General features: G+C 41.1%; 1 protein-coding gene across 4 annotated transcripts in view; it reads left to right on the top strand.

Annotated features, from left to right (window-relative positions):
- The first annotated feature begins 12062 nt into the window (after nucleotides 1-12062).
- PHKA1 (phosphorylase kinase regulatory subunit alpha 1) overlaps nucleotides 12063-24128 on the top strand; it is a 68843-nt gene continuing 56777 nt past the window's right edge. For 3 of the 4 annotated variants that reach the window (XM_036227245.1, XM_036227244.1, XM_036227242.1), the window contains exons 1-5: nucleotides 12063-12332; nucleotides 12963-13121; nucleotides 19221-19268; nucleotides 21138-21306; nucleotides 23673-23755. In XM_036227245.1, coding sequence (XP_036083138.1) covers nucleotides 12255-12332; nucleotides 12963-13121; nucleotides 19221-19268; nucleotides 21138-21306; nucleotides 23673-23755 — 537 coding nt within the window. In that variant the 5' untranslated portion in view covers nucleotides 12063-12254. The remainder of the gene's footprint in view (nucleotides 12333-12962; nucleotides 13122-19220; nucleotides 19269-21137; nucleotides 21307-23672; nucleotides 23756-24128) is intronic. The other variant, XM_036227243.1, reaches the window with a different exon arrangement.

Here is a 24128-nt window from a genome sequence, read left to right as displayed (position 1 = left end):
AGTGGCAACGGGGGGACGTCATGGAGCGGGACTCGGCAGTACGGAGCCCTCACCTGTGCCCCTCGCCACCCCTTTCCACGCGCACAGGAGGCCCGAGCCCACAGCGCCCTGTTCACTGCTCAGCATGGGCCGACTGCCACACACACACACACACACACGCACACACGCACACGCCATCACTCGTTATGCCCCTACAAGGCCACCACTGCTTTTGGTTAGGATCCCGGCCATCCTGGCCCACCGCTCGCCCTCCTTGCCATGATGACCCATTCGGCTCCCTCTTTGCTGAGGCCCTTTGTTTTCGGCCTTTCTTAACTCTAGCATGAGATTTGTTCTATCAGTGAGTCTTTGTAACAGTGTCTTCACTTGACAGTCTCACGATAGTGGGCTATAATCTTTTGGTGGTAGTTTTCCAAGTTTGCATATGTTTCTTGTCTTCAATTTCTCAGTGAATAAAATGAAATATTTCCCTATGTGATCTCCAAATCACTTTTCATCTTACACTTTCATGATTTTATGGTTTAATTGGTCAGTGTACTCTAAGCTACGTGCATTGCCAGCCAGCCTGCCTAAAATCAGGGCCCCTCAGGATTGATCTGCACTGAAGTCTATTTCTTACATGGAACTCCTGATTTCTTCCCCTTAGACACTAGCTCACAACACTAGACTGCCAGATCTGCTGTTCCCTTCCTTTTAAAGGTATCAATGTCACAACACATCACACCAGAGTCACCGATGATCTCAAGAACAGTGAGGGAAGTTGCTGAGGAAGGGAGGGACGGAGGGAGAATGGAGAGCCTACAAATAAAGATAAGATAGGATCCCCCTGTTGGACATTTTTTAGTGTTATTAAATTGATTGGGGTGTCAGTGGTTAGTAAGATTATATAGGTTTCCAGTGTACAATTCTATAGTACGTCAGCTGTATATTGTATTGTGTGTTCAGTACATGGGGCTTTTGTATAGTGACAGTGCTAATTTATGGCTGCTCGCTAATGGACTGGGGTGGCAGAAGAGGAAGAGCAGGGTGAGCGGTGTGCAGGTGAGGTTGCTTAGAGTTTAAAAGACCGTTGCCATGAGTGAGTGATGACTTCAGTTAGGACACCAAGCAGCAGTTATGTAGGAGAATGGCACATGCGAACCAGTTTCCATCCAGGGCCTCTAATAATTTATGTTCTTATAATATCTTGCGGCTGTGGCAGCCAATTTAGTAAGGGCTGTGGCCATGGTAAAATCAGAATAATTGTCCCAATGGTGAAGGTTAAGGGATTTGTACTCCTTTGGTCTTCTGGCCTGTAATCCCTTAGTGAGAAAAGAGCCCCTATTTGAATTTAAAAGGATCCTCGGGAATCTAAGTGACCTAAAAACCACTACCAGTTAAGGCCAGAATAGACTGAATATTATGAGGAAAACTATGAACCACCAGAGTTGTATACGACCATGTATGAACCCAAAAGTCACTGAGTCACTAAAGGACTGCCACGTCTCTATTTATTACATGGAGTTTGAGGTTACCATTGATAAAAGCTGGGGAACGTAGAGAAGAAATTTAGTGGAAGAGCCATTGGGTATTAAAGCCCCAGGTTTTGTCAGAAATGGGCTAAGTGAATGGCCCATTTTAGATGTTCTATAGTTCTGACATAGTTTTCCTAATATTGGTGATTGTGGGGAAGCCTATATCTCAAAGTTTTTATTACCAGAGTGTCCATTCAGGGTCTCGAAGATCTGGGTTTTGGGAATGCTTATTGTCACCCTTATGGATACTCCTTTGTTTAAAGAGTCTATTTTGTGTTTCATTTTGGTAGGCAGTGACATCTAGGATGGCGTCATGGATGGCCAGCAACTCCAATCCATCCAGGGTCTCCTCTACGGTGGGTTGCTGTCAGACAGGGACATTACGGATGGCTTGTAACTTGGGAGAATAGTCCTAAGAAATAGCAGCTTAGTATCTACATCTAAAGGTAATGCCTGGAGCTAAGAAGGGCATTTTTTTCACCTCAGATGTACACTGAAGCAGTAGCCTCATTGGACTATAACAATTTTGCACAATGGTTGTCTGCCTTCTTTTAATTAGATCCAGCTGTTAAGGGTTTTAACATTAAGTACTACAGTGATAGGGTATGCTGTCATCAAGTCTACAAAAACTCAGTATAGGAGGGGAAATATTGAGTCCTTCTTGGGGAAATATTGTATTCTGGAAGGGCCCTTTTAAAAGGTCAGTTGGGGCTCTCCTGGGCTGTTAACCAAGGAGGGCACACAAAATACAATTTGGTGGATCTTGGGATGGGACAACTTTAGCTCAAAGTTAGGGTGGAAAAGACATTATAGCCTTTTTCATCCTCCAATTGCATGTAACTCTTAATTAAAATTTGAATTTCCAGTTGGGGAAGACCTTGAGTTTCATTTTGAATTTCCATTTCTTGCCCCTGAGTATGTTTTTGTGAATTATTATCAATCAATATAATTCATGTAATTCAATGCAATTCATGTAAATAAATCAATGTAATTCATTGAATAGACTTAAGAAAAAATACCAAATGATTATATCAATTAATGCAGCAAAAGCAACTGACAAAATTTAACATCTATTATTAATAAAAACTCTCAGCAACCCAGGAATATAAGGGAGCATCCTCAACCTAATAAAGGTCATCTATAGAAATTTAATAGCAAACCTCACATTCATGATGAAAGGTTGAGTGCTTTTTCTCTAAAATTGGGAAAAAGGATAATAAGTCTACTCTCACCACTCTTATTCAGATGTCTTAGACACGGTAATAAGAGAAGAAAAATAAGAAGGAAAGAAAGAAAGAAAGAAAGAAAGAAAGAAAGAAAGAAAGAAAGAAAGAAAGAAAGAAAGAAAGAAAAAGAAAGAGTCAGCTTACGGATTAGAAAGCAGGAAACAAAACTGTTTCTGTGTGTAGACTGAATGATTGTGTAGAGAATCCCAAGAAAAAGCTTTAGAATTAAATTATTTTAGCAAGGTCACCAGATACAAAGTCAATACACAAAAAATAATTTTTTATATACTAATAATGAATATTCAGAAACAAAATGCTTAAAAACAATATAATTTATGATAGCTCCAAAAAATGAAATAGTTACACATCTAACAAAACATACAGAATTTGTATGCTGAAAAAACTAAATATTTGGAGAAACATACCATATTTATATATTAGAATATTCAATAGTTAAAAAGTCAATTTTCCCTAAATTTGCGTATAGATGTAATGCCTGCGTTTTTGTAGATATAGAGAAGCTGATTCTAAAAGTTATGTGAAAATGCAAAGGAAATAAAATAGCTAAAACAATTTTGAAGCATAATAAGAATAATCATACTGCCTGATTTTAAGAGTTACTATAAAGTTACAGTAAGCAAGACAATGTAGTATTAGCAAAAGGATAAATATATAGATCAATGGAAAAGAATAGAGACCAGAGATAGATCCGCACAAATGTGGCCAATCGATTTTTGACAAAGATGCTAAAGCAATTCACTGAAGAAAGGTCATTTGGACAATGCTGTTTCAACAACTGGATACCCATATGCAAAAAAAGAACCCCACACTAAACCTCAAATGCTATACAAAAATTAATTAAAATAGGTCATAGAACTAATGTAAAACCTAAAATTATACATCTCATAGGAGAAAATCTGAAACAATCTGTGACATTGGGTTAAGCAAAAATTCTTACATATCTCACCAAAAGCATGGTTCATAAAAGAAAAAATTGGTAAATTAGACTTCATCCATATTAACAACTTTTATTCTTTGAAAGACCCCAGGAGGAAATATTTGCAATGCATATATTTGAAAGAGGACTTGTATCAAGAATATATAAAGAACTATGAAAACTTGATAATAAGAGGACAACCAAATTTTAAAAGGTGGGCAAACTATTTGAACAGGCACCATATTATTCAGGTATTCTACTTCTAGAAAAATGAAAGCATATATCCATATAATGATTTGTACATGAATATTTACAGCTTTTTTCTTTGTAATAGCCCCAAACTGGAAATGACCTCTTAATTGAGATGCCCCACAGTTTCCCATGGGGGATGTTCTCCTTTGTTGCAACCAACGAAAACCAACTTTGCTTAAAACTATAGGTGCTTTCTTGCTAATCTTTGCCTGGAAGGTATTTACACAAATGGAGTTTTCACTGTGATTCAGCTGAAGTCCTCACTGCATTGGACAGGGATTCTCAACTCAATAATAGTGTGAACATCTGAGACACTTTATATCTCTACCTGTTCAAGGTGCCATCCTATCCATGGCTGACAGAAAGTTCATGTTGAATGAAGTTCTGATCCTTTTGTTGAATCCCTTCAAATAAATCTCAAGGAAAATTCATAGGAAAATAACTTACGATACATCATTGTCACCCAAGATTACATAACAAGCCGCCTGCTTCAGAAGTGGACAGGTTCTGCCCAAATCTATAGCAGTTGTTCTTAAGTTAACATACTGTCCTAATGGGAAAAATTTTAAAGCTGTCCCTTTAAAGATTTCAGAAGTTAGATTTTCTTTTACAGGCCCCTTCTGGCATTTTGCTCCAGTCATTAAAAACTTATCAGCAAAGCCTAGACCCACAGGAATGGGGATAAATATATGTTCTATTCAGAGACACTGCAACTACTTTGCAGGAACTATTTCACTCCACTCAAGGAATTTACCTACCTCAAAGGACAAAAATGTGGCTCACTCCTGTTGTGCCAAGTGGTACTTATACTCGCAATACAGCCTATATTCAACTACGATACCATTTACATGACTATCAGGTATACTTTTATCTGCCACTAGCTCAGCCTGTGTATTCAGGATAATTAATAGAGACCTTGAGATGTTTGAAACTACTACCTCTCTCTGTTTTCCTGGGGGGAAAACCCCAGAAACCTCCAAAATGAGGCGAACACAAGCTACTTGAGAGAGCTTTCGATATATAACTGCCTCTTTTTGCATGTTGTGTGAGCTCTAATTCCCACAGCATAAGTAATACAAGTGGAAAAAGTAGTCCGAAACTTTTGTCTGACCCTAGCAGAAGATGTAAATGATACAACTTCTGCTCTGGAAGCCCCAAAACTACTTTAAAATCATTAGCTACAGTTGTCATTAACAATTGCACAGCCCTTGACTTCCTCTTAGCCAACCAAAGGAGAGATTGTGGTAAAGCAAATACTTCTTGCTACACCTATATAAATATTACAGGATAAATATAATAGTTTGTGACTAGGCTTAAAGAAACAAAAACCTGGATCTCTAAAACATATCTAACTTGATTCTAGGACAATATTTTATTGCCTAGGTTTTATAATCTAGGCCTCCTGGCTTTGAGACCTGTTATAAGGGCTAATAATCATTTTGTTTCCGTTAATTACTTGTGCAGTTTGCCAATGTATCACATCTAGAGTCTAAAATGGTACTATGCAGCCATTGACGCATCAAATGATTTGACAGTTTATCTTACTTAACAGATAGAACAGGAAGGATTAACCCGAGCCTAACTACAGACTATATTCTCTGATTGCCTTCTTGATATTGATTATCAAAATCCCAGCAATGCTGAAAATCTGGTTATTATGGTTAAATGTCCTGAGTCCTGATTTTATCTTTCCTTGCAAGATGGGGAGACTGAGAAGAAGTGGCCTCTGACATCTAGGAACTGATCTGATACCACTAAGGCTTGATGTTGTTAGAACCTGGCCTGACTCAAAGAAGAAACCATAAGGAAAATTAGAATACATTTTGAACTGACTGAAAATAAAAACACAACATATCAAAATTTATGAGATGCCAATAAAGAAGTACTTGAGAGAAATTTTATAGCATTAAGCACCTCAGAAAAATAAAAAAGTTCTTAAACCAATGACCTCAGCAATTAAATGAGAAATGAGAAAAAGAAAAACAAATTCTACATAAAGTAAACAGAATAAAGGGAATGGTAAAGATCAGAACACAAATCAGCATAATATAAAGTAAAAAAAATAAAGAAAATCAATGAAGCCAAAATCTGATTCTTTCAGAAGAGCAATAAAATTGGTAAAACTTTATCCAGACTGGAAAAAAAGATATGAATTATCAATGCAAGAGGAAAAAGCCATGATATCTTTATAGATTCTATGGATATTAAAGGGGAAAATTTGAACAACTTTATGTGAATAAATTAAACAACAACTGTTTGCTTTAAAGTCAGAAACTACCAATGCTCACCCAAGAAGATATAGTATGAATGGCCCTGTATTTCTTTAAGAAAATAAATTTGTAGGTAAAAGTCTTCCTGACAAAGAAAACTGCAGTCCCAGATCGTTTTACTGGTGAATTCTCCCAAGAATTTCAGGAAAAAATAATACTAATTTTACACAAAATCCTCCCCAAAGTTGAAAAGGATGCCATACTTCTCAACTCATTGTAAGAGGCCAAAATATTAGCAAATCAAATCTCACATTATATAAATAGGATAATACATTATCCAAGTGGGTTTATATCAGAAATGGAAGACTGGTCAACATTTAAAAAGTAATCTAATTCATCATATCAACAATTTAAAAAATAAAATCCATTTTGTCATCTCGATATACACTGGAAAAGCAGTTGACAAAATCCCAAATCCATTCCTCACAATAATGCTCAACAAACTAGGAATAGATGAGAACTTCTTTAATTTGATAAAAGGCATCTGTGAAAAACTGGCAACTAGCATCATAATGTCTCATCACTTCTATTCGATATTATACTTAAGGTTCTAAGTGGTGCAATTATACAAGAAAAAGAAATAAAAGGCAGGTATATCACAAAAAGCACAAGCAACAGAGGCAAAAATATGTTATTGGGACTATGTCAAACTAAAAAGCTTCTATACAGCAAAAAAATAATCAAAGAATGGAAAGACAACCTATAAAATGGGAGAAAATATTTGCAAGCCATATATATGAGGTAAAGGGTTAATAGACAAAATATATAAAGAACTTATACAGCTCAGTAACAAAAAAAGTATTCAATTAAAAATGGGAAGAGGCTACCTTGAATTGATAGGGGAGAAGGAGACGCAGAATAGGCTGGTCCCACACCAAGGTATGTTGATTAAAAATCAGGAGGGATAGCTCAGCTGTGGAGAACCCCTGGAGGAGCAAAGTGTCCCAACCCCACACCAAGCTCCACAGTCCAGCGTTCCAGTGCTGGGGGAGAGACAACTCCATAATGTCTAACTGTGAGAACCTGTGGAGACCATGGTTGAGAGGAGGGCTGCGGGAGTAACAGATGCTCCTCTTAAGGGCCCGCATGGACTCACCGCTGAAGGACTCGCTTGCTCTGAGCTCCGGCGCTGGGGCAGCAGCTCGAAAGGCACCAGGGACACACGGGGAGGGACTGAGTTGTCTGGCTTCAGTGCGAGGGCTGGAGGGGCGGCTTCCTCCCAGACAGAAGCGCTGGCAGGAGCGACTGTTCCTTTGTTGAGCCCTTGTTGCCCTGCCCAGTGTGAATACGCAGGCAGCGCCATACCCGAGTCTCCATGAACCTAGCTGACTCCATTCGCTCTGCCCTGGTGATTCTCTGAGACACTGCCCCATGCAACTTGCGGTCCCACTCAAGCCGCCTCTGGTGGCTTTTCTCTACAAACAGCCTATCTTGGATCATGTTGTGGACTTTCCTAAAATCTCTCAAATGTCCACAAACCCCAAACAAACAGCATCTGGCCTCGGCGTGCCCCATACCTCTTGCTAAACAACCCGAAGCCCGGCACTAGCAGTGGCTGCCTCGGTTTGCAGCTTAGCCTCTCCCAGGTGTATCCAAGCCCAGCACAGATGGCTACCACCTGCATATCACTTTGTAGCTCATACCATGTGACCCAGGCAGGGTACGGGCAGCCACTGACTGTGGCCTGCACCAGACCCACTCCCAAGAGGCTCCTGAACCAACACACCCGGTGGCCAGCGTCAGACCACACCAGAGCACCACCCACCCACTTCCACGAATGACACGTCCAAAGGGCAGACTGGGCAGGCACCAGAGCCCTGCTAAAGTGAATCCTGCTTTGTAGGCTCAGCCCCTGCACAGCAGCTCCTCCACCACAGTCACGGCCGGTCCTCATAGCCATGCAGCCTGAGGGCCAGTCCCACCCACTGACATGCAAGCAGCGACCAAGACCGAACTACAATAGGAGAGCAGACACACCCCACACAAGGGACACACCTGGAGCACCCAGCTCAGGTGACCGGGGAGACTGCACCACCGAGCCCCACAGAACACCTACTACATAAGGGCACTCTGCTAAGACCAGGAGACATAACAGCCCTACCTTCACTATGGTGTTTGGCTGGAATAGCACAGTTTTCCTCAAAATTAAAGTTTCATAATATCAAGTATTGGTAAGGGTGGGGGGAATGAAGACTTTCATGCACTACTGGTTGGCATGGATTATATGGCTTTATCATTTAAATAGTTACATCAAAAATTTAAGTGTCTATTTTCAAAGCACAGTCACAGTGAATAAATCTATATCTATATCTATATCTATATCTATATCTATATCTCTGAAGTACTGTTTTCAAGAGTACTAACCTGGAAAGAAACTAAATGCTCATTAATAGAGGAATACCTACATAAAGCATGCATATGACTAGATCTCCATGACATAATTTTGGATGAATAAGGCAATCTGCACAACAGTATAATACTGTTTATATTAAAATAATACACGGAAAACAATATTTTATGTGCGTTTCTATATATATGTACATTTTGGGGGGGAGGAATCTAGAAGGATAAAAATCAATCCTATAACAGAGGTTACTTTTGGAAAGGGAGATAAAGGAGAATGATTATGATAGACATAGGTAACTTTAATCTTATTGGTAACATTTTAACCTTTTTCATGAAGAATGTGTTCATATATGACATAATTTAAAAAAATTTAAAGAGATCAAATGGGAAATAATGGAGATAATGTAGGGACTAGTTTTTTTCCCAAGAAAGTTAATAATAAAAGATTTATTACAGCAGTCCCCCTTATCTGAAGTTTCTTTTTCCGGGTTTTTTTACTTTCCCATGATCAACCATGGTCCAAAAATATTAAATGGAAAATTCCAGAAAGAAGCAATTTATAAGTTGAAAATGATGTGCCATTCTGATTAGGGTGATGAAAATCTCAGACATTCCCACTTTGTCCTACCCAGGTCTGGTGTATCCGTGCTGCATATGCTAGGCACTTAGAAGACACCTGGGTTAACCGATTGATTGTCATGGTACCGTTTTACTTCAAAATGACGTCGAAGGTATTCACATAACTTTTATTACAGTATATGGTTACATCTGTTCTATTTGATTAGTGATTACTCCTGTTAAGACCTTCCTGTGCCTGACTTATAAATTAAATTTATCATAAGTATGTATGTGTAGAAAAAACCAGTACGACAGAATTCAGTACTATCCATGGTTTCACGAATCCACTGGGGGTGTTGCAATGTATTCTCTGTGGATAAGAGAGGCCTACTGTGTTAATTAATAATAAGAGAATAGCTAAGCAAACTATGGGACATCTACTAGGCAAATGATCGATGCAGACGCTAACATAAAATGTAAAACCATGGAAAATATCTATACAATATGAAGTTTAAAAATTTTTTGATTTTTGAAAATTAATAATTAAAACTTCCAGGTAATATAAGGGAGCAATAATAAAATGTTCCCAGGAACTTGGAAATAAAAATGTATTCAAGAATTGAACTATAAAATAAATATATGATGAATCAAATGGAAAAATTACTTTTAAGAAAGTTAACGGCTTCTAGATTGATTGGCGAGACTTGCACATGACTTGGTTGATAAGTTAAGCATTTCTAAAGAAAATGTGTCAGGGAGGCATGGAAGTATAGCAAAAGGAGTCAGTGAAGCCAACATGGACAAAACAGACTTGTTAGTTACTTGATCCCTGTGTGCCGTAGTTTCTCCATCTCTAAAATGGGGTTAAGATAGTATTTACTTCATAGGGTTATTTTATAAAATAGCATTTGGTAAGGAATGAGACATATATTACTAAAGGGAGGGAATGTGGTGGTCAGGCTAATATAAACTGTCACGATTCTATTTCTCATTATCAACCAGCATCTTGATTTACATGTATCGATCTCTTATGTGGTAATCAGCGGGAGTCGGCCTCCTGAGTTTCATCAGTTCTTGGACCCCGAGCAGCTTAAATTTCTGAGACCGCAATAACTCAAGGCCCAGCCTTGACTGAGGTTGAAAGCACCAAGGTAACACCATCCATCCAGGCCTCTTGATAGCTGGCCAGTTACCTTTCTTGGTGACACTGTGCCTTTGGCATTCCCAATCTATTTATATTTCTAAATAACTTGGGAGACAGTCTGCACAGAAAGGCTAGAAGACAGTAAAGTATTAATGGGTGGTTGTGTGCGAAGGAAGTATGATTTGCATGACTTTTCTATAGTTTTCAAGTTTCCTTCAGTAACAACATATTACTTTTATATATTAAAAACATTTTTAAATGATGGTGAATAAAAAAGAGATGGCAGTAGCTCGAAGGGGGTAAAGTCAGAGAAGGGCTTTTCAGGAGGGTACAGGGTGAGAAGGAGACGGCAGGCAAGGAGTTCAGGGCAGAGCAGGGTTGGCAGAGAGTTCTTTCCTCCAAAGTGAAGTAGCTTTACCTGGAAAGAGCTTTTCTCCCTCTGAGCACGTGGGCCTTGAAGTGCGTTGTTATTTCGCAGTCACAGCATTTGCGTAGCTAGTGAGTGGAAGGGAAATTATTTCCTTCAGAATTGGAAGCGTATCGCTTAGCGTTCGGTCCTTCTTCATCAGCAGGGTGACCAAATATTGCTAGTCACGTCCAAGGTGGTTGCCTTTATGGTAATTTGAAAGAAGGTAAGAGTAGGGGTTTTAGGGGAGTAACGTTAGAAGGAGAGCTCAATTTAGAGAAATAAGAAGACAAATGAAAATGCAAAATCGCTGTGGCGTGAGTGAGGTGGCAAGGGAGGGTTAGAATGAGATGCTCCGAGTTGGGACTTGGAAGGTCAAGAGGTCTAATTCCCTTAAAGCCAGATCCTGAGAGGAGTTGGTTTTTCAATGAGCCTTGAAAAACCCGTAGGGTTTGGATGAGCAGAGATCAAGGCTGGGGGGAGGGGTGGAGAGGTGGGGGATGGGGGGAAGATGGGCTGTGGGGGTGGAGAGGGGGGTTGGGGGCGGGGCAGACATCGGAGGAGGAGAAAATAGTGAGGCCAGGACGGACTGCGGGGTATGGGGCGATTGGCGTGCAGCCAGGGATCGGCGTCACCTGCAGAATTCTTGTCTAGCCTCTGTTTATAACCGCATTTGCGAGTGGGTCTTTGTGACGCAAGCGTTGTGACCATTGTGACCCACGTGCGCAGAGGGGGTCACCCAAGCAGTTACACAACCTCCTTGAGCTCCCCGCCCGCCAAGGCGGCCCCGAGGCACCGGCGCCCCCGCCCAGGTCTCCGCGTTCCCGAGCTCGGCGATCCGCCAGTCCGTGAGGCACTGAAGTACCCTAGGGGTGCTTTCGTGTTGGCTTTGGGCCGGTTTGAGGAGTTTACTCCGAGCTTCCACTCAGAAGTACAAAACACAGCAAAGAGCCGCAAAGTCCAACTCCGCAGGCCAGGAGCGCGACCTTGCGCGTCTCCTTCGAGCTTTGAAGTCGCCACGGGCCCCTAAAGCGGGTGCGGGAGGCGCCACGCACAGAAAGCGCGTCTTCGGCGCCCCGTGTGCCCGGCAAGCGTGTGCGGGGGGCGGAACGCCCGCCCCGAGGTGCCGGGCGCAGGAAGCGCTGCAGGCGCGTCGCCTTGGGCGGCGCAGCCACGGCCGCGGACGGGCAGCGCCCCCGGGGCGCAGCGCGCAGCCGCCCGGGACCGGCGGCGGCCGCCCCGCCCGCTCGCGGCTCGCGGCTCCCGCAGGGCGGGGGCGGCGCGGCGGCCGCTGATAGGGCCGCGGGGAGGCTGTGGGCCGCGGCGCCCTCCCGGAGCGGAGCCGACGCCGCGGGAGCCAGCCGCGGACGCCGGGCGGGCGTGACGGTGGGCGGGGGCGGCGCCGGGCGCGCGGTGGGGCCCAGAGGCCGCCGCGGCCACGACTACAGGCCCCGGGCCTGCGCGGCGGGACGGCTCGGCTGTGCCGGCGCCGGCGCTCGGCCTCCGCGCCGCGAGAGCGCAGTCGCGGCCAGCCCGCTTCGTGGGGCAGCCGAGGGCCGGGCGGCGCCCCGCTTCTCTGAAGGGCTTGCCAACTTCGCGCCATGAGGAGCCGGAGTAACTCGGGCGTCCGGCTGGACGGCTACGCCAGGCTGGTGCATCAGACCATTCTGTGCCATCAGGTACGTGAAGTGTCGCCTAGACTTACCGAGGATGTTCAGTGTGCTAGCCTGGACGGAGCCCCCGGGGGGAGTGTGTGTGTGTGTCCCGCGAGTTCTCCCAGCCCCCACCCGGGGGAGGAGGCGTAAAGCGCCCTAAAGAAAAGCCGGGCTCGGCCGGGAAGCGAACTAGACTCACAGCCTTAGCCACGAGCCCTTCCCCGCGAGCCCGACTGGCTTTCGGGGGGCACACTTGAAAAGACGTGGTGAAGCTTGTTTATTGACAATTCGCCGCGGCTTTGGCCGTCATCTCCTTCCCCTCCTACCAAAGAAAAAACGCACGGGAACGTCTACCCGTATTAACGCTGAACTTGTGAAGCTCTGAGGTCCCGAGTACGTTCCCTTGTTTATATTTTTTCTACTGCTTTACCGCTGGTATTTCGCTGGTAGCTCATTGTAACTGGGAAGTTAAACCGCTGCCTTTCAACAGTGCCTACATTTCAGACCTGTAAAACTTCAACCAGCTCTCTCCCCTCTTTCAAGATACCGTTTGTTCCAACTTGCTTAGAAGAGGCAGTTGTAATACCCAAGAGCAGGGAAGTGGAAGAAACACCCCGTGGTTACCTGCCTGTCCTCTTTTTCTTGGTCTTGCAGAATCCAGTGACTGGCTTGCTTCCAGCCAGCTATGATCAGAGAGATGCCTGGGTCCGGGATAATGTGTACAGCATCCTGGCCGTCTGGGGTTTGGGCCTGGCCTATCGGAAGAATGCAGACCGGGATGAGGATAAGGCAAAGGCCTATGAACTGGAGCAGGTACTCAAAAATAAAAAAATACGAAGAAAGGGGGCAGGGGAAATTGAGGAAAACGTGTAGCCTAATCCATAGGACTTAAGACAACTGTATTTTGTTTGCCGTTTTCCCCCTTTTTTCACCTTCCTGATAATTACATTCCCAAAATCTTTCCTGTATTTTACTCAATTTTTTTTTTTTGCAGTGGAAACTTGAAACTTGCTGATTCACAGCAACAGCCTACACTCTGTTCTGTTACATTAGAAAATCCTATCCTGATTTCTTTGCTAAACTGTTTAGCCCTCTTTTTAAGTAAATGTATTTTGCAGTCTCCGCCATATTCTCGTTAACAAAAATGGAGGCAGGTGTCCACCATTTTATGTTTTTGAAAATGATAGGTAGTATTTGTATGAGGTAACTGACACAAATTTGTCAACTACCCACAAGTAAAAACTATTAATTTGTCAATTTTTATACCTCTGGCCACTGTTCTAAAGTCCCATTCTTTCCTTCCCCGCCCTGGTGCGGGGGAGGGGGGGGCAAAATTATGTCAAAGTCAGCAGATGACTTTAAGCCAACTTTTGAAGCCATTCCCCTTACTAAAGAAGTATCCTTTATAGAACTGTTTAAACACAGGATGCTTTTGAATGATATAGAAAATGATATTCTGGGCTACATGAGACTCATGTCAACATATTCTGCTGTCACTTGTAAGGTATATGTTAATTCTTTTCCACTGTGAATAAGATTCTCTCTACACTAGCTGTTTTCTCAACTGCTTTCCCTCAGACTCAGGCAGTAAGACCTCCAGTCTTCATGTGTAAGTCAGAATGCTGAGATTTGGTTGTTTTTAAGGGTAGCAACGTGTTGCAGGTTGCAGTCCTTGGTAATAGGGAAGTTGCACTGCGTTCTCTGCAACAGCAGGCATTTATTATTCCTTCACCCATTATTCAGAGGTGCTTAGGTCCACCAGAAAAAATGAAGTTTTTACTCTAGCACAGGAAGAGCAGCAGATCAATAGTCTTATGACTTGTAGAAATAATACATAACCATTGTATGATTTTGGAACATTTAGAGTGTTAAAAAAATTCACTTGTAATACTATTCCTCCCCCCAAATCCTACATCCTACTCTAATATTTTGCTATTTTGTTCTTATTATTTTGTTCGTTCTGCCAGAAATTAATACCTGTGGAATAATAACCCAAAATTCCATACTCAGTACAATTTGACCAAATTATTTTTTCAAGACATCTGATGTCTCCTGGTGACCAATCATTCTGCAAAGTTGATTGACATTTTCCCTTATGTACCCTAGGTAGAAAGAATTTAACAGAGTAAGGAGAAAAAAGTTAGGGAAACGTTGAATTATTCATTCTAAAATTTTAATGTTCCATTAAATAAATTTTCACATAATCCAAAAATATTTTTAAAACCTGCTCAATATTAACTCTGGAATGTCTCAACATTATGGCAATAGAAAACATCTTCAGAAAAGAAACATTCATTTGGGAATTCTAAAATCTCTATACACTTTCATTATTAATTAAAACAGATTGTGTTATTAGGCCTCATTAATCTTTTTCTCGAACCTGACTCTGTTAATTCAGACTGGGTATCAGAAAACCATCTCTGTCAAGGGCCAGATAGTAAATGTTTTCAGCATTGTGTGTCACATATGGTCTCTGCCCAACATTGCTGCACGAAAGCTGCCAGAGATAATACGTAAATGAGTGAGCATGGTTATGTTCCAATAGGCTTTATTTATAAAAGCAGGCAGTGAGCCATGTTTGCCTCTAATCTACGAGTACTTCTAACCTCTGGCTGTACAGTGGAATCACTTGGGAAGCTTTTAAAGAAACACCTTTACTGAACCCCACCCTAAAACAAGTTACATAAAAGTCTTAAAGTGGACCCCCAAAGGCATCAGTATTTCTAATAAACTACCTAGGTTACTCTAAAGTGCAGCCAGGGATAATAACTACTGATTTATGGACAATAAATGAGCATGAATTAAATCCAGTGACTCCACAGATTAAATTCCCACCTACTGTTAAAACAGATATCCCTATTACTGTGGATTTTCCTAAACCATTCTGAATCATTTCTAGCCTTCCTTCTGACTCTCATCTGGGTTTCACTCAGGGATAATGTCAGAACTAAAGAGAATTGTAGATGAAAAGGGTACAAGGGTTCAGGTGACTGTCGTAGATTGAGAATAGAATTATGCACACATATGTTTTTACAAACTCCTTTGTCTCTTAGTCACATAAGTTTTGTCTCACACCCATAAAAGTAAATACACACACAAATACAGATTGCTCTTTGGCTGTCTCCTGGTTTTATTCTCCTTGTGTAGTCTCTCATCTTTTGTCATGAGTTTAATTATTACCTTGTTGAGAATGACTTCCAAAGCTTCATCTTTAACTCTGACCTCATTTCAATGTCGAACCCTGTTTTCATTTGTCTTCTGATCAGTTGTACCTGCACACTCTGGCCTCTCAGACTGAGTATGTCTAAACCCCACCTTCCCTACTAACAGCAAACAAAACAGACTACCAAAGAGTAACTCATCAAGGATCCCTTTTTCTCTCATTGGTGTGCTCAGCTTCCTGGCCACATGGGCAGCATTACTTACAGCGTTGCCCATACTGTGTTCCATAGAACACTAGGTCAGTTAAGTTTGGGGCTATGTTAAAAGGTGAAAGATTTATACGATTTGAAGAGAAATCAAAATATTGGGGCTATGTTAAACAACAGGTTTCTTTACTCCACAATTTCTCAGAGTCTTTAATTTACTAATGTGCATTTTGAATCTAAGATGGGGGTGAATTTTACAGCCTTTTCAGAATTTTCCTAAACTACCATTCTATAAAACAGTGTTTGAAAAATGCTGCCTTTAGGGTGATTTTTGACTTGTCCCTTTTGTGTTTTTTCATACAAGCAGACCAGAGTCTGTTAATTCTTGTCATTTTTCATGAATCCTTCCGCTCCTTTCTATTCCCTTCTGCCTCAACCTTAGTCTAAACCCTGATCACTTAATATTGTTGTGAAAACCACACTTAAATTATATCATTTCTAATCTCAACAATCTTTCTGTGGCTCTCATTTTCCCAACAAGTAAAATCTAAACGTTTAGATGGATAGGCAAGGCTCTTTAGGGTCTGGTCCTGCATTTTCAATATTGTCATGCCGGAACCCTGCATATACCCCCGCTCCAGCCAGGTTGCTGTCTTTATTACTCCTCTAATAAAAATTAAGGTGTTTGCATAAATACTTTTCATTGTACTACATACTGCCCATAATTAGTAGTATTTGACTCTCACAACACCCTGTTAATTAGCTATAATTTTCCCCAATTTCCAATTGGAGAGATCGAAGCAGGGAGATGAAGCTGGAATTGGGTGGTTCCATGAATACAACCTGGGTCTTATGACTTCAGATTCTGTCTTCCTCGTGGAAGCCATGGACACTTCCACCTCCAGATTCTTTGATGAGCAGCTCCCAGGAGCACCCCATCCCACTTTTCCTGTGGCTCTTGTCCTCATAGACCGCTCAGAAACTGCTTTCTTGGGACTTCCGGATCACTTATGTTCTGCGCCATTCAGCACGCTTTGTTTTTCATTTGACAGAACATATAATTGTCACATTCTAGGCCCTGTAATAGCTATAAAAAATAAAATGGGACAAAATGTTTACATTTATATTTTTATGATCAAAACATTTAAATTTACAGAAAACTTACAGGAATAGTAAAATGAATATATTTGCATCTGCTCTATCTCTGTTCATTAGTTATTAACGTTTTGTAATATTTGCATCTTCCCTCTCTTTAAGCACATGAATACACACGAGTTTTTGATAAGTCATTTGAGAGTAACTCGAGGATATGGACTATATATTATCCATATCACATATATGTATAATATATGTACATATAATACAAACTGCTTAGTCCATTGACAAAGGTCTCCTTCCGAACCTGGTGTCTGCCCCTTTTTCTTAAGGTGTTCCTAGTCTGATAGGAAGGCATATATAAACAAATAGCTACCAAACATTAGGACAGATCCTGTAGGTTCTCTCTCTCTTTGTGTGTGTGTGTGTGTATGACAAGTACAAAGTTCTGTGGGAACACAGAGAGGTAGAAGTGTCCAGTTCTTTTGAACAAGGCAAGGCAAGATTCACAGAGAATTTGGATTTTAAAGGATAACTAGGAATTATTAGATAGGTTTGTAATTTAGTTTCTTTAAAATGTATTTCTTCTGTCTCTGTTGTCTTTTTATGTTCCACAAATCCTGGTAGATTGCTTTGCATATTTTATATGCTAAATAAATATCTGATTGCACATATACCTGGATATATATATGTACACACACATATATATATTTATATAGATATGGTTGTGTATTGCTGTTTATCCTTATATAATCAACTCATGAGATCTATATCCTCAAAAAGAGTAGGTGAGAGGAGGGTGTCACTTGGTGTAGGTAGAAGCCCTGGTACATGAATAAACATGTATAATTCATGCTGCCTAGTGCCCCCGAATCACAGCATGTCCAGTTTGGGAGAAGGCAAAGTATGGGTACCTCCCCTTATTCCTACCTCCCCATGCTTCCTATTAATTCTATCCTGTTTTGGAAGTTAGAACTTGAGCACTGAAATGGCTGACAGTGGCCACTTCGGGAGGACAAAATGGACGACAATCAGGACTCCTCCACTGGGTCACTGATTTCCAAGGTTTTCTGTTTAAATTAAAGAAAATGTAGGTGGGAGTGGCAAAAGTGGATGGTAAGGAGGGTTGAAAAGATGTACTAAATCCTGTGAGTATGTGCTGATAAGTAGAAGGTAATTCAGATTTTAATAAAGTCTCCCCACAGAGTATATCAAAGGATGGCATCTTTCATTAGGGTCAGAATAATGCATAGAGATTTTCTTTTAGGGGCTGCTGTTTCATTATAATAAATGCTTGTGCTTTTAAAGGTGACAAGCTCCCTCTGTATCTTATTTCCTCTCTTTATCTGTAAGGGGAAGAGACCATTTATAGAAAGAAGTTACTTTTAAAAGTGTACTCTCCCAAGGAATGTTTTTTATTTTTCCCTCAATAAAAAAACTGCATGAAGAGTTGGAGCATAGGTTAATTGACCCTTATCCTTATTATGCCTATTGCTTGTAGTCCCACTTGAAAATTTTGAAAGAATAACAAAATGATGGGGCTCCCAAGTAGATTAATTTTCAGGCGTGTCCTGAAGCCACCTCTGAGCCAGCATTCCCTGGAGTAACCTGGTCTTGCTTCTTCTGGACTGTGAAACAGAAAGCTTAGAGAAATGGAGAAGTTGTTTGGTGCTGTTTTTCCAAAACATATTGTCTTCCCATTCACTGTTGGTGGGACTGTCTAGTGTCATATGGTATAATTACTATAGCATACTGTTAGTATACTATCTTATGATTAACTATAATTATTATTACTACATTATATTATAAAGACTAGTATAGTATATGGTTGGTAAGTGGAATTTTGGAGTGCTATGATTAGAAAACTACTTTAGAAATTGCCAAGCCCTAGTAAGAGAAATAGTGATGACTTAAGACTTAAGAAGGTTTGGCTTTTTTTTTTTTCATGAAAAAGAGATTAAGTGGTAACAATTCCCCTTTATATTCTGAATTGAAGGTCACTCTTTAGGGAAAATGTTCAGACAAATATTACTGTAGACGCTTGAAGATAAGTCCTGACTAGTTTAGAAAAAAATAAAAAGTGATGATGTCGGCTTTTCTAGGCCATGGGATATATTTTAGAATATCCTCTTATCTTTATGATTTTTAAACTGACTTGTCTGGTTTCTCCAGGTGGAATGTCCTCATATACGATGATTGTCTTAGTTTTAGATAAACTTATTGGAATTTGGATTTTTTTTAACTTGAAAGAGTTACCAACTGCAGCTTTTGATTCCACTTTTAGCTACAATCTGCTGTTCTGTGTACCTACAAAGTCAATGCCATGTAAATAGGAACCCAGGATAGGGTTACTTGTTCTCAAAAGGTCATGTACCAACTGCAGTTGCTGAGTAAGTGTTCCTGTATCTAGGGATGTTTATAACAGCCTTGTTTCCATTTATTTCTGCAGAGTGTAGTGAAGCTGATGAGGGGGCTGCTACACTGCATGATCAGACAGGTATGGCATTGTTAACAGCTCCCTATCTAATAAAAATACATTGTACTAGCATCTCTACCCCTTAGGGAATGTTTATAGCATATGTATATATGCTATAAATAGTACACACTAATTTTAGAAAATTTATAAAATTGATTTTACCACCCAGTTACCCCTGGAATGTTTTCTTCCAGTATATTTTCCCCTCCACAAATGATTTTCTGATATACTTCGTCATTATTGTACATTCAATTATATATATTGAGTAAAAGATGATAATGGGTCTCTAAGCCCTCATCTTAAAACCCTTAAGGCTAGATACATTTTGGAATTCAAAATTTTCCAAATAGCCCCATGTCAGTTTGAATCAAGTATTGCCACCAAATGAATTTTGCTGCAAAACTTAGAAGAAAAACACCTTTGGAAGTGTTTCTGATTTTATTTGAGATAAGAAGCCGAGGGCTTCTGTCTCCCGGCATTCCGTTTGCATTTTCCTGCTGTTCGGCAGGGAAGTTGCAGGTCTGTTCATATGTAGATTCAAAATTTGCATTTCTTTTAATTGCCTGTTAATTCCTTTGGCCTTTTGTCTTCTGTGCTGTCTTTTGCGTTTTGAGGAATCCCTTTTCTTTACGAACATTCATTCTTTGTCACATATACTGCAGATAATTTTTAGCTATCTCTGGTTTATCTTGTAGGTTTTTTCCATTCCAAAGAGTTTTACTAAAAAAGAGTGTTTCCCCTTTATCCTAAGAGACCTTTACACAAGCCGTACACCTTGACTATGAACTGATTTTCTGGAAGCCAGGATTACATTTTATTAGAAGAAACTGGGGCCCGGATTGCAGGTGACCGTTCCCAGGCGCTGGACCAGCCTGAAGGAGGGAGAACCCGCTCCGGCCTGCCGACCTCCTCAGCAGCGGCCTCGGCAGGCTCCCTCACAGCCATCATTTCTTCATTCCCCTCCGCCGCTCTCGTTGTAGTTTAGACGTCAGCGTGGTCTACCTTCCCAACGGGTTTAAGGTCACTCATTTCACGGACCACATTTAAAGGCATGGCAGTTACCGTCCCACATCGGACGCGCCCTCGTCCAGTCTGCGCCAGCGGAGTCCGGTTGTCCCCCGCACGCGCTTCCTCCCTGACTGCTGGTTTCAGCTTTCGAATCTTTCTGCCCCTCGAGCGTCTCCCCCCAGCTCCCTTCATCACTCCTTCAAAGTATTTCTGCTGCTTCTGACTTCTCTTAAGATTCCTACCTTTTTTTGCAACTCGATTACCTCTCACTAAGCCACTCAACTACTGTACATCTCGGTTTGTTATCTACGGTGTGGCAAAAAACAAAAACTTTCGGGAGAGTGAAAGAGAGGCAGCGAATGGGAAACAGGCCGTTTGGCCTTATTTTCTCACTGCCTGAGTGCCGGACCAGCCCCAGGGGCTTTCCTGGTTGGATCAGTGTGGGGGACGATGGCACCGGGGTTGATTTTTCCACACAACCATCTTCTACTTGTTTTATTTAGAACAAAAATCAAGTTTCCTCACTCAAAATACAGGCATAGAATGCAAGTTATAGACAATCTCATACCACTCTTTTTCAGGAACAAATGTACCTTTTTTGCAACTTAATTATCCCTTCCTAAGCCATTGTCACTGAGCTACTCTGCATCTCCATTTGTTATCTACAGTGGGGCAAAAACAAACAAACAAAAAAAACAACTCAGGAGAGTGAAAGAGAGGCAATGAATAGGAAATAGCCGGTTTGACTGGCATTATTTTCTAAATGCCTGAATTACTCCAGGCGTTTTCTTAGTTGGATGGGTCTGGGGGCGGGGCGGGGAGATCCCGGCCGCTGCACTGATTTCCTCCATAGCTGCCTTTTACTGTTTCTGTTTTCTTCAGGTAGATAAAGTAGAATCCTTCAAGTACAGTCAGAGTACCAAGGATAGCCTCCATGCCAAGTACAACACCAAAACCTGTGCCACGGTAGTGGGTGATGACCAGTGGGGACACCTGCAGTTGGATGCTACCTCTTTGTACCTGCTCTTCTTAGCACAGATGACTGCCTCAGGTCAGTACAAGGACACAAGTACCGGGAGCCGCGGCAACGTTTGGCACTTGCTCGGACACACTCGGCTTCCTCACAGTGGCTTGCCAGAAAATAGCATAGCTGTTTACATTGTTCAGAGATGCATATTGGAAACAGAATATTTTGCAAATTTTACTCAGAGAAACAATTTTTTGAGATCTAGTCGGTATTCTTTTACATCAAAAAAAAAAAAAAAACAAGTCTGGGATACGAATGATATTTTTTTTTTTCGAGAACCAGGAAATATGGGTAGATTTTCTTTAGATGGCTATTTTGATCTTTTATTAATCCTCAGATACCATGAGATGTGAAAGAAGGACTAAGGTTGATTGCTCATTCTCATACTATGCACTGACAAACCTATAGTTAGTGTTAACGTAAACCGAATCACCTACTTTATACTGTTCTTTATAGATATATTATAATAATACATCTGTCTATGGGCATCTAAATTATATTAAGGAAATTAAATCAAGAATCAGAATTGGAATGTTTATTTTTTATTATTGAATAATACACCCTTTTCAGAAGCTTTCGTTATTTACCTTTGGCTGCTTTACCTGAAAAAGAAAAGTGTAAGACCCAGCATCACTCCCTTTTATTTCTCCTAAATTGGGGAAGACCATGAATTTGATTCCATTCAATTATAATTTAAACAGGACCGTTGCCAGATATTCCTGAGATAAGTAAATGCACTTGCCGATTTACCACATTTTTGACATTTCAGTTTACTTTGCAATCCGGTTACAGAGCTCTTTGATACTTTTCTTCTCCACTTCTTGCATAAATTCATATTTGGTGACAAAGCCTTTTTTTTCCTGTAGAACACACAGCTCAGAGGCTGAATAACCATTTCTTAAAATTATAATATGGCTATATACATACTCACTTCTTTTGGAGGGGTGGTTTCTCCCTGAATGAATATATTTTTAGGTTTCATTTATTTAAATAGAATGGCAACTATACCTACATTTCTAACAGTCTTTTAATATGGAGTCTGGGGTGTTTTTCTACAAAGCAAAAAGTGACTGACTAAATATCCCTTGGGATTTTTTATTTTGGACCCAGAAAAGAAGCAGAAATATATTAAGGAAGCTTATGAGACATATCCACTCATTCAACAAATGTAGTTTGTTGGTTTCTGACTTAACATATGATTGTCATTTGCTAGGTGGATATTATTTGATCGGGCCTTTGAGGAATAGGTAGGAATATGTAGAAATTCACAAGTCAGAAAAGGAAAGAGCACAGTATGACCACAAGCACAGAAATTTGAAAGGAATTGGCTACCAGGGTAAGGCTAGGTGTCCTCTATGTCGAGAATGTAAGATAGGTCTGGGAAAGTGACAAAAGATGAAGCTAGAAAGTTGGGACTAGCTGTTTAAGGGCCCATGTACTGTGCTGAGTAGCTTGGAGTTTACTCTGTTCTCAGTAGACAGCCATTCTTCAAGGTAAATAAGAAAGTTTTAGATGATTCACTCAAGTAGCAGGAGGACAGATTGGAGGGGGCCGAAAATTAAGTTGGGGGACTGGTTACGAGGTTAGTAAAATAGTTTAAGCGAGAAATGATGCAACACTTAGTAAGACAATTGTCTTCATGATGTAAAGGATACATGTGAGGGAAAATTTAGCAACTTTCTACACATTTTTGAATTCTCACCAATCTCAATCTCGCTTAAAGGAGGGTCTTAGACAGAAGCCGAGTGCAACTTAGGGGATGCTGGCAAAACAACCATAAATGGTGAAAATTAAGTTTTCAAAAGCAACCATTTAAAGTCACTGGAGATTGTCCTAAGGGCATAGAGCAAGTATAGAATCATTTGTTCAAGGAAGTCTCAATGTTGTTAAGAACAGTAAGAAAGTGCGGTGTTTGGGCCACAGCCTACTCAGTCCCTGCCCCAAGCTCACCATGATAGGAGCAGTACTGCAGGTGGATCAGACAGGAATGTGAAGCTCCCTCTCTGCCAGCTCCCGCCTTAGGCCGTTAGATCCTCCTGAGAGAGACAGGTTGCCAGCAGTTCTCATGCTCCTTAGCTATGTGTTGGCAGAAGCTCTAGTGTGGCTGAGTCTAACTCAGAGGTCTGGAACTCCCTTCCTACCCCCAGCCCTACTCAAGGACCAATCCATATAATCAGCTCACTAGATGCAGAGGAAGCATTTGACAGATTCAACACCTACCACTGATTCGCAGTCTTGTTTTTATGCTTTAAGATTCAAGGTACTTGCCATTATTCCTAAGCAGAAGTAGGATCACTTGGGAGTAGTGGGGACATTTAGTCACTGTGGCTGCCTATAAAGGCTGTTGTCATCAGTGACCTGTTCTTGATCTTTATTCTCTTTTGCCCCAGGACTTCATATCATCCACAGCCTGGACGAAGTCAGTTTCATACAGAACCTTGTGTTTTACATCGAAGCCGCATATAAAACTGCTGTAAGTACTCATTTTGTAATGTGTTTTCAACATGTGTTTTTAAAATACTGGATAACCCATTCCTTCTCTTAGTGCAGCCCCTTGCAGCGAACCAATCTGTACAGCTTCTGGCAGAAATTGCCTTCTGCCTCTCTCTTTGCTAAGCTCTTGTCCTCTGTTCGCCTTCTCCCCAAGGAGTTACACAGCCAAGAGGGTCAAGATGCTGTGCTTTCAAACTGTATCATATATGATGGGATGTATTTGCTAAGGAGTATTATGGGTCAGCTACTTAGAAATAAAATTGAGTCATGTGTTGAATATTATGTGTAGACGTTGGTTCAGTGATAGTTACTTTTTCTTATAACTACCGTATGAGGTAAGTTTATATTAAATC

Source organism: Rousettus aegyptiacus, unplaced genomic scaffold (genome assembly GCF_014176215.1).
Source record: "Rousettus aegyptiacus isolate mRouAeg1 unplaced genomic scaffold, mRouAeg1.p scaffold_m13_p_9, whole genome shotgun sequence".
Classification (NCBI taxonomy): Eukaryota; Metazoa; Chordata; class Mammalia; order Chiroptera; family Pteropodidae; genus Rousettus; species Rousettus aegyptiacus.
The sequence above is the reverse complement of the archived record's forward strand: the minus strand, read 5'-3'. Positions and strand labels throughout refer to the sequence as shown.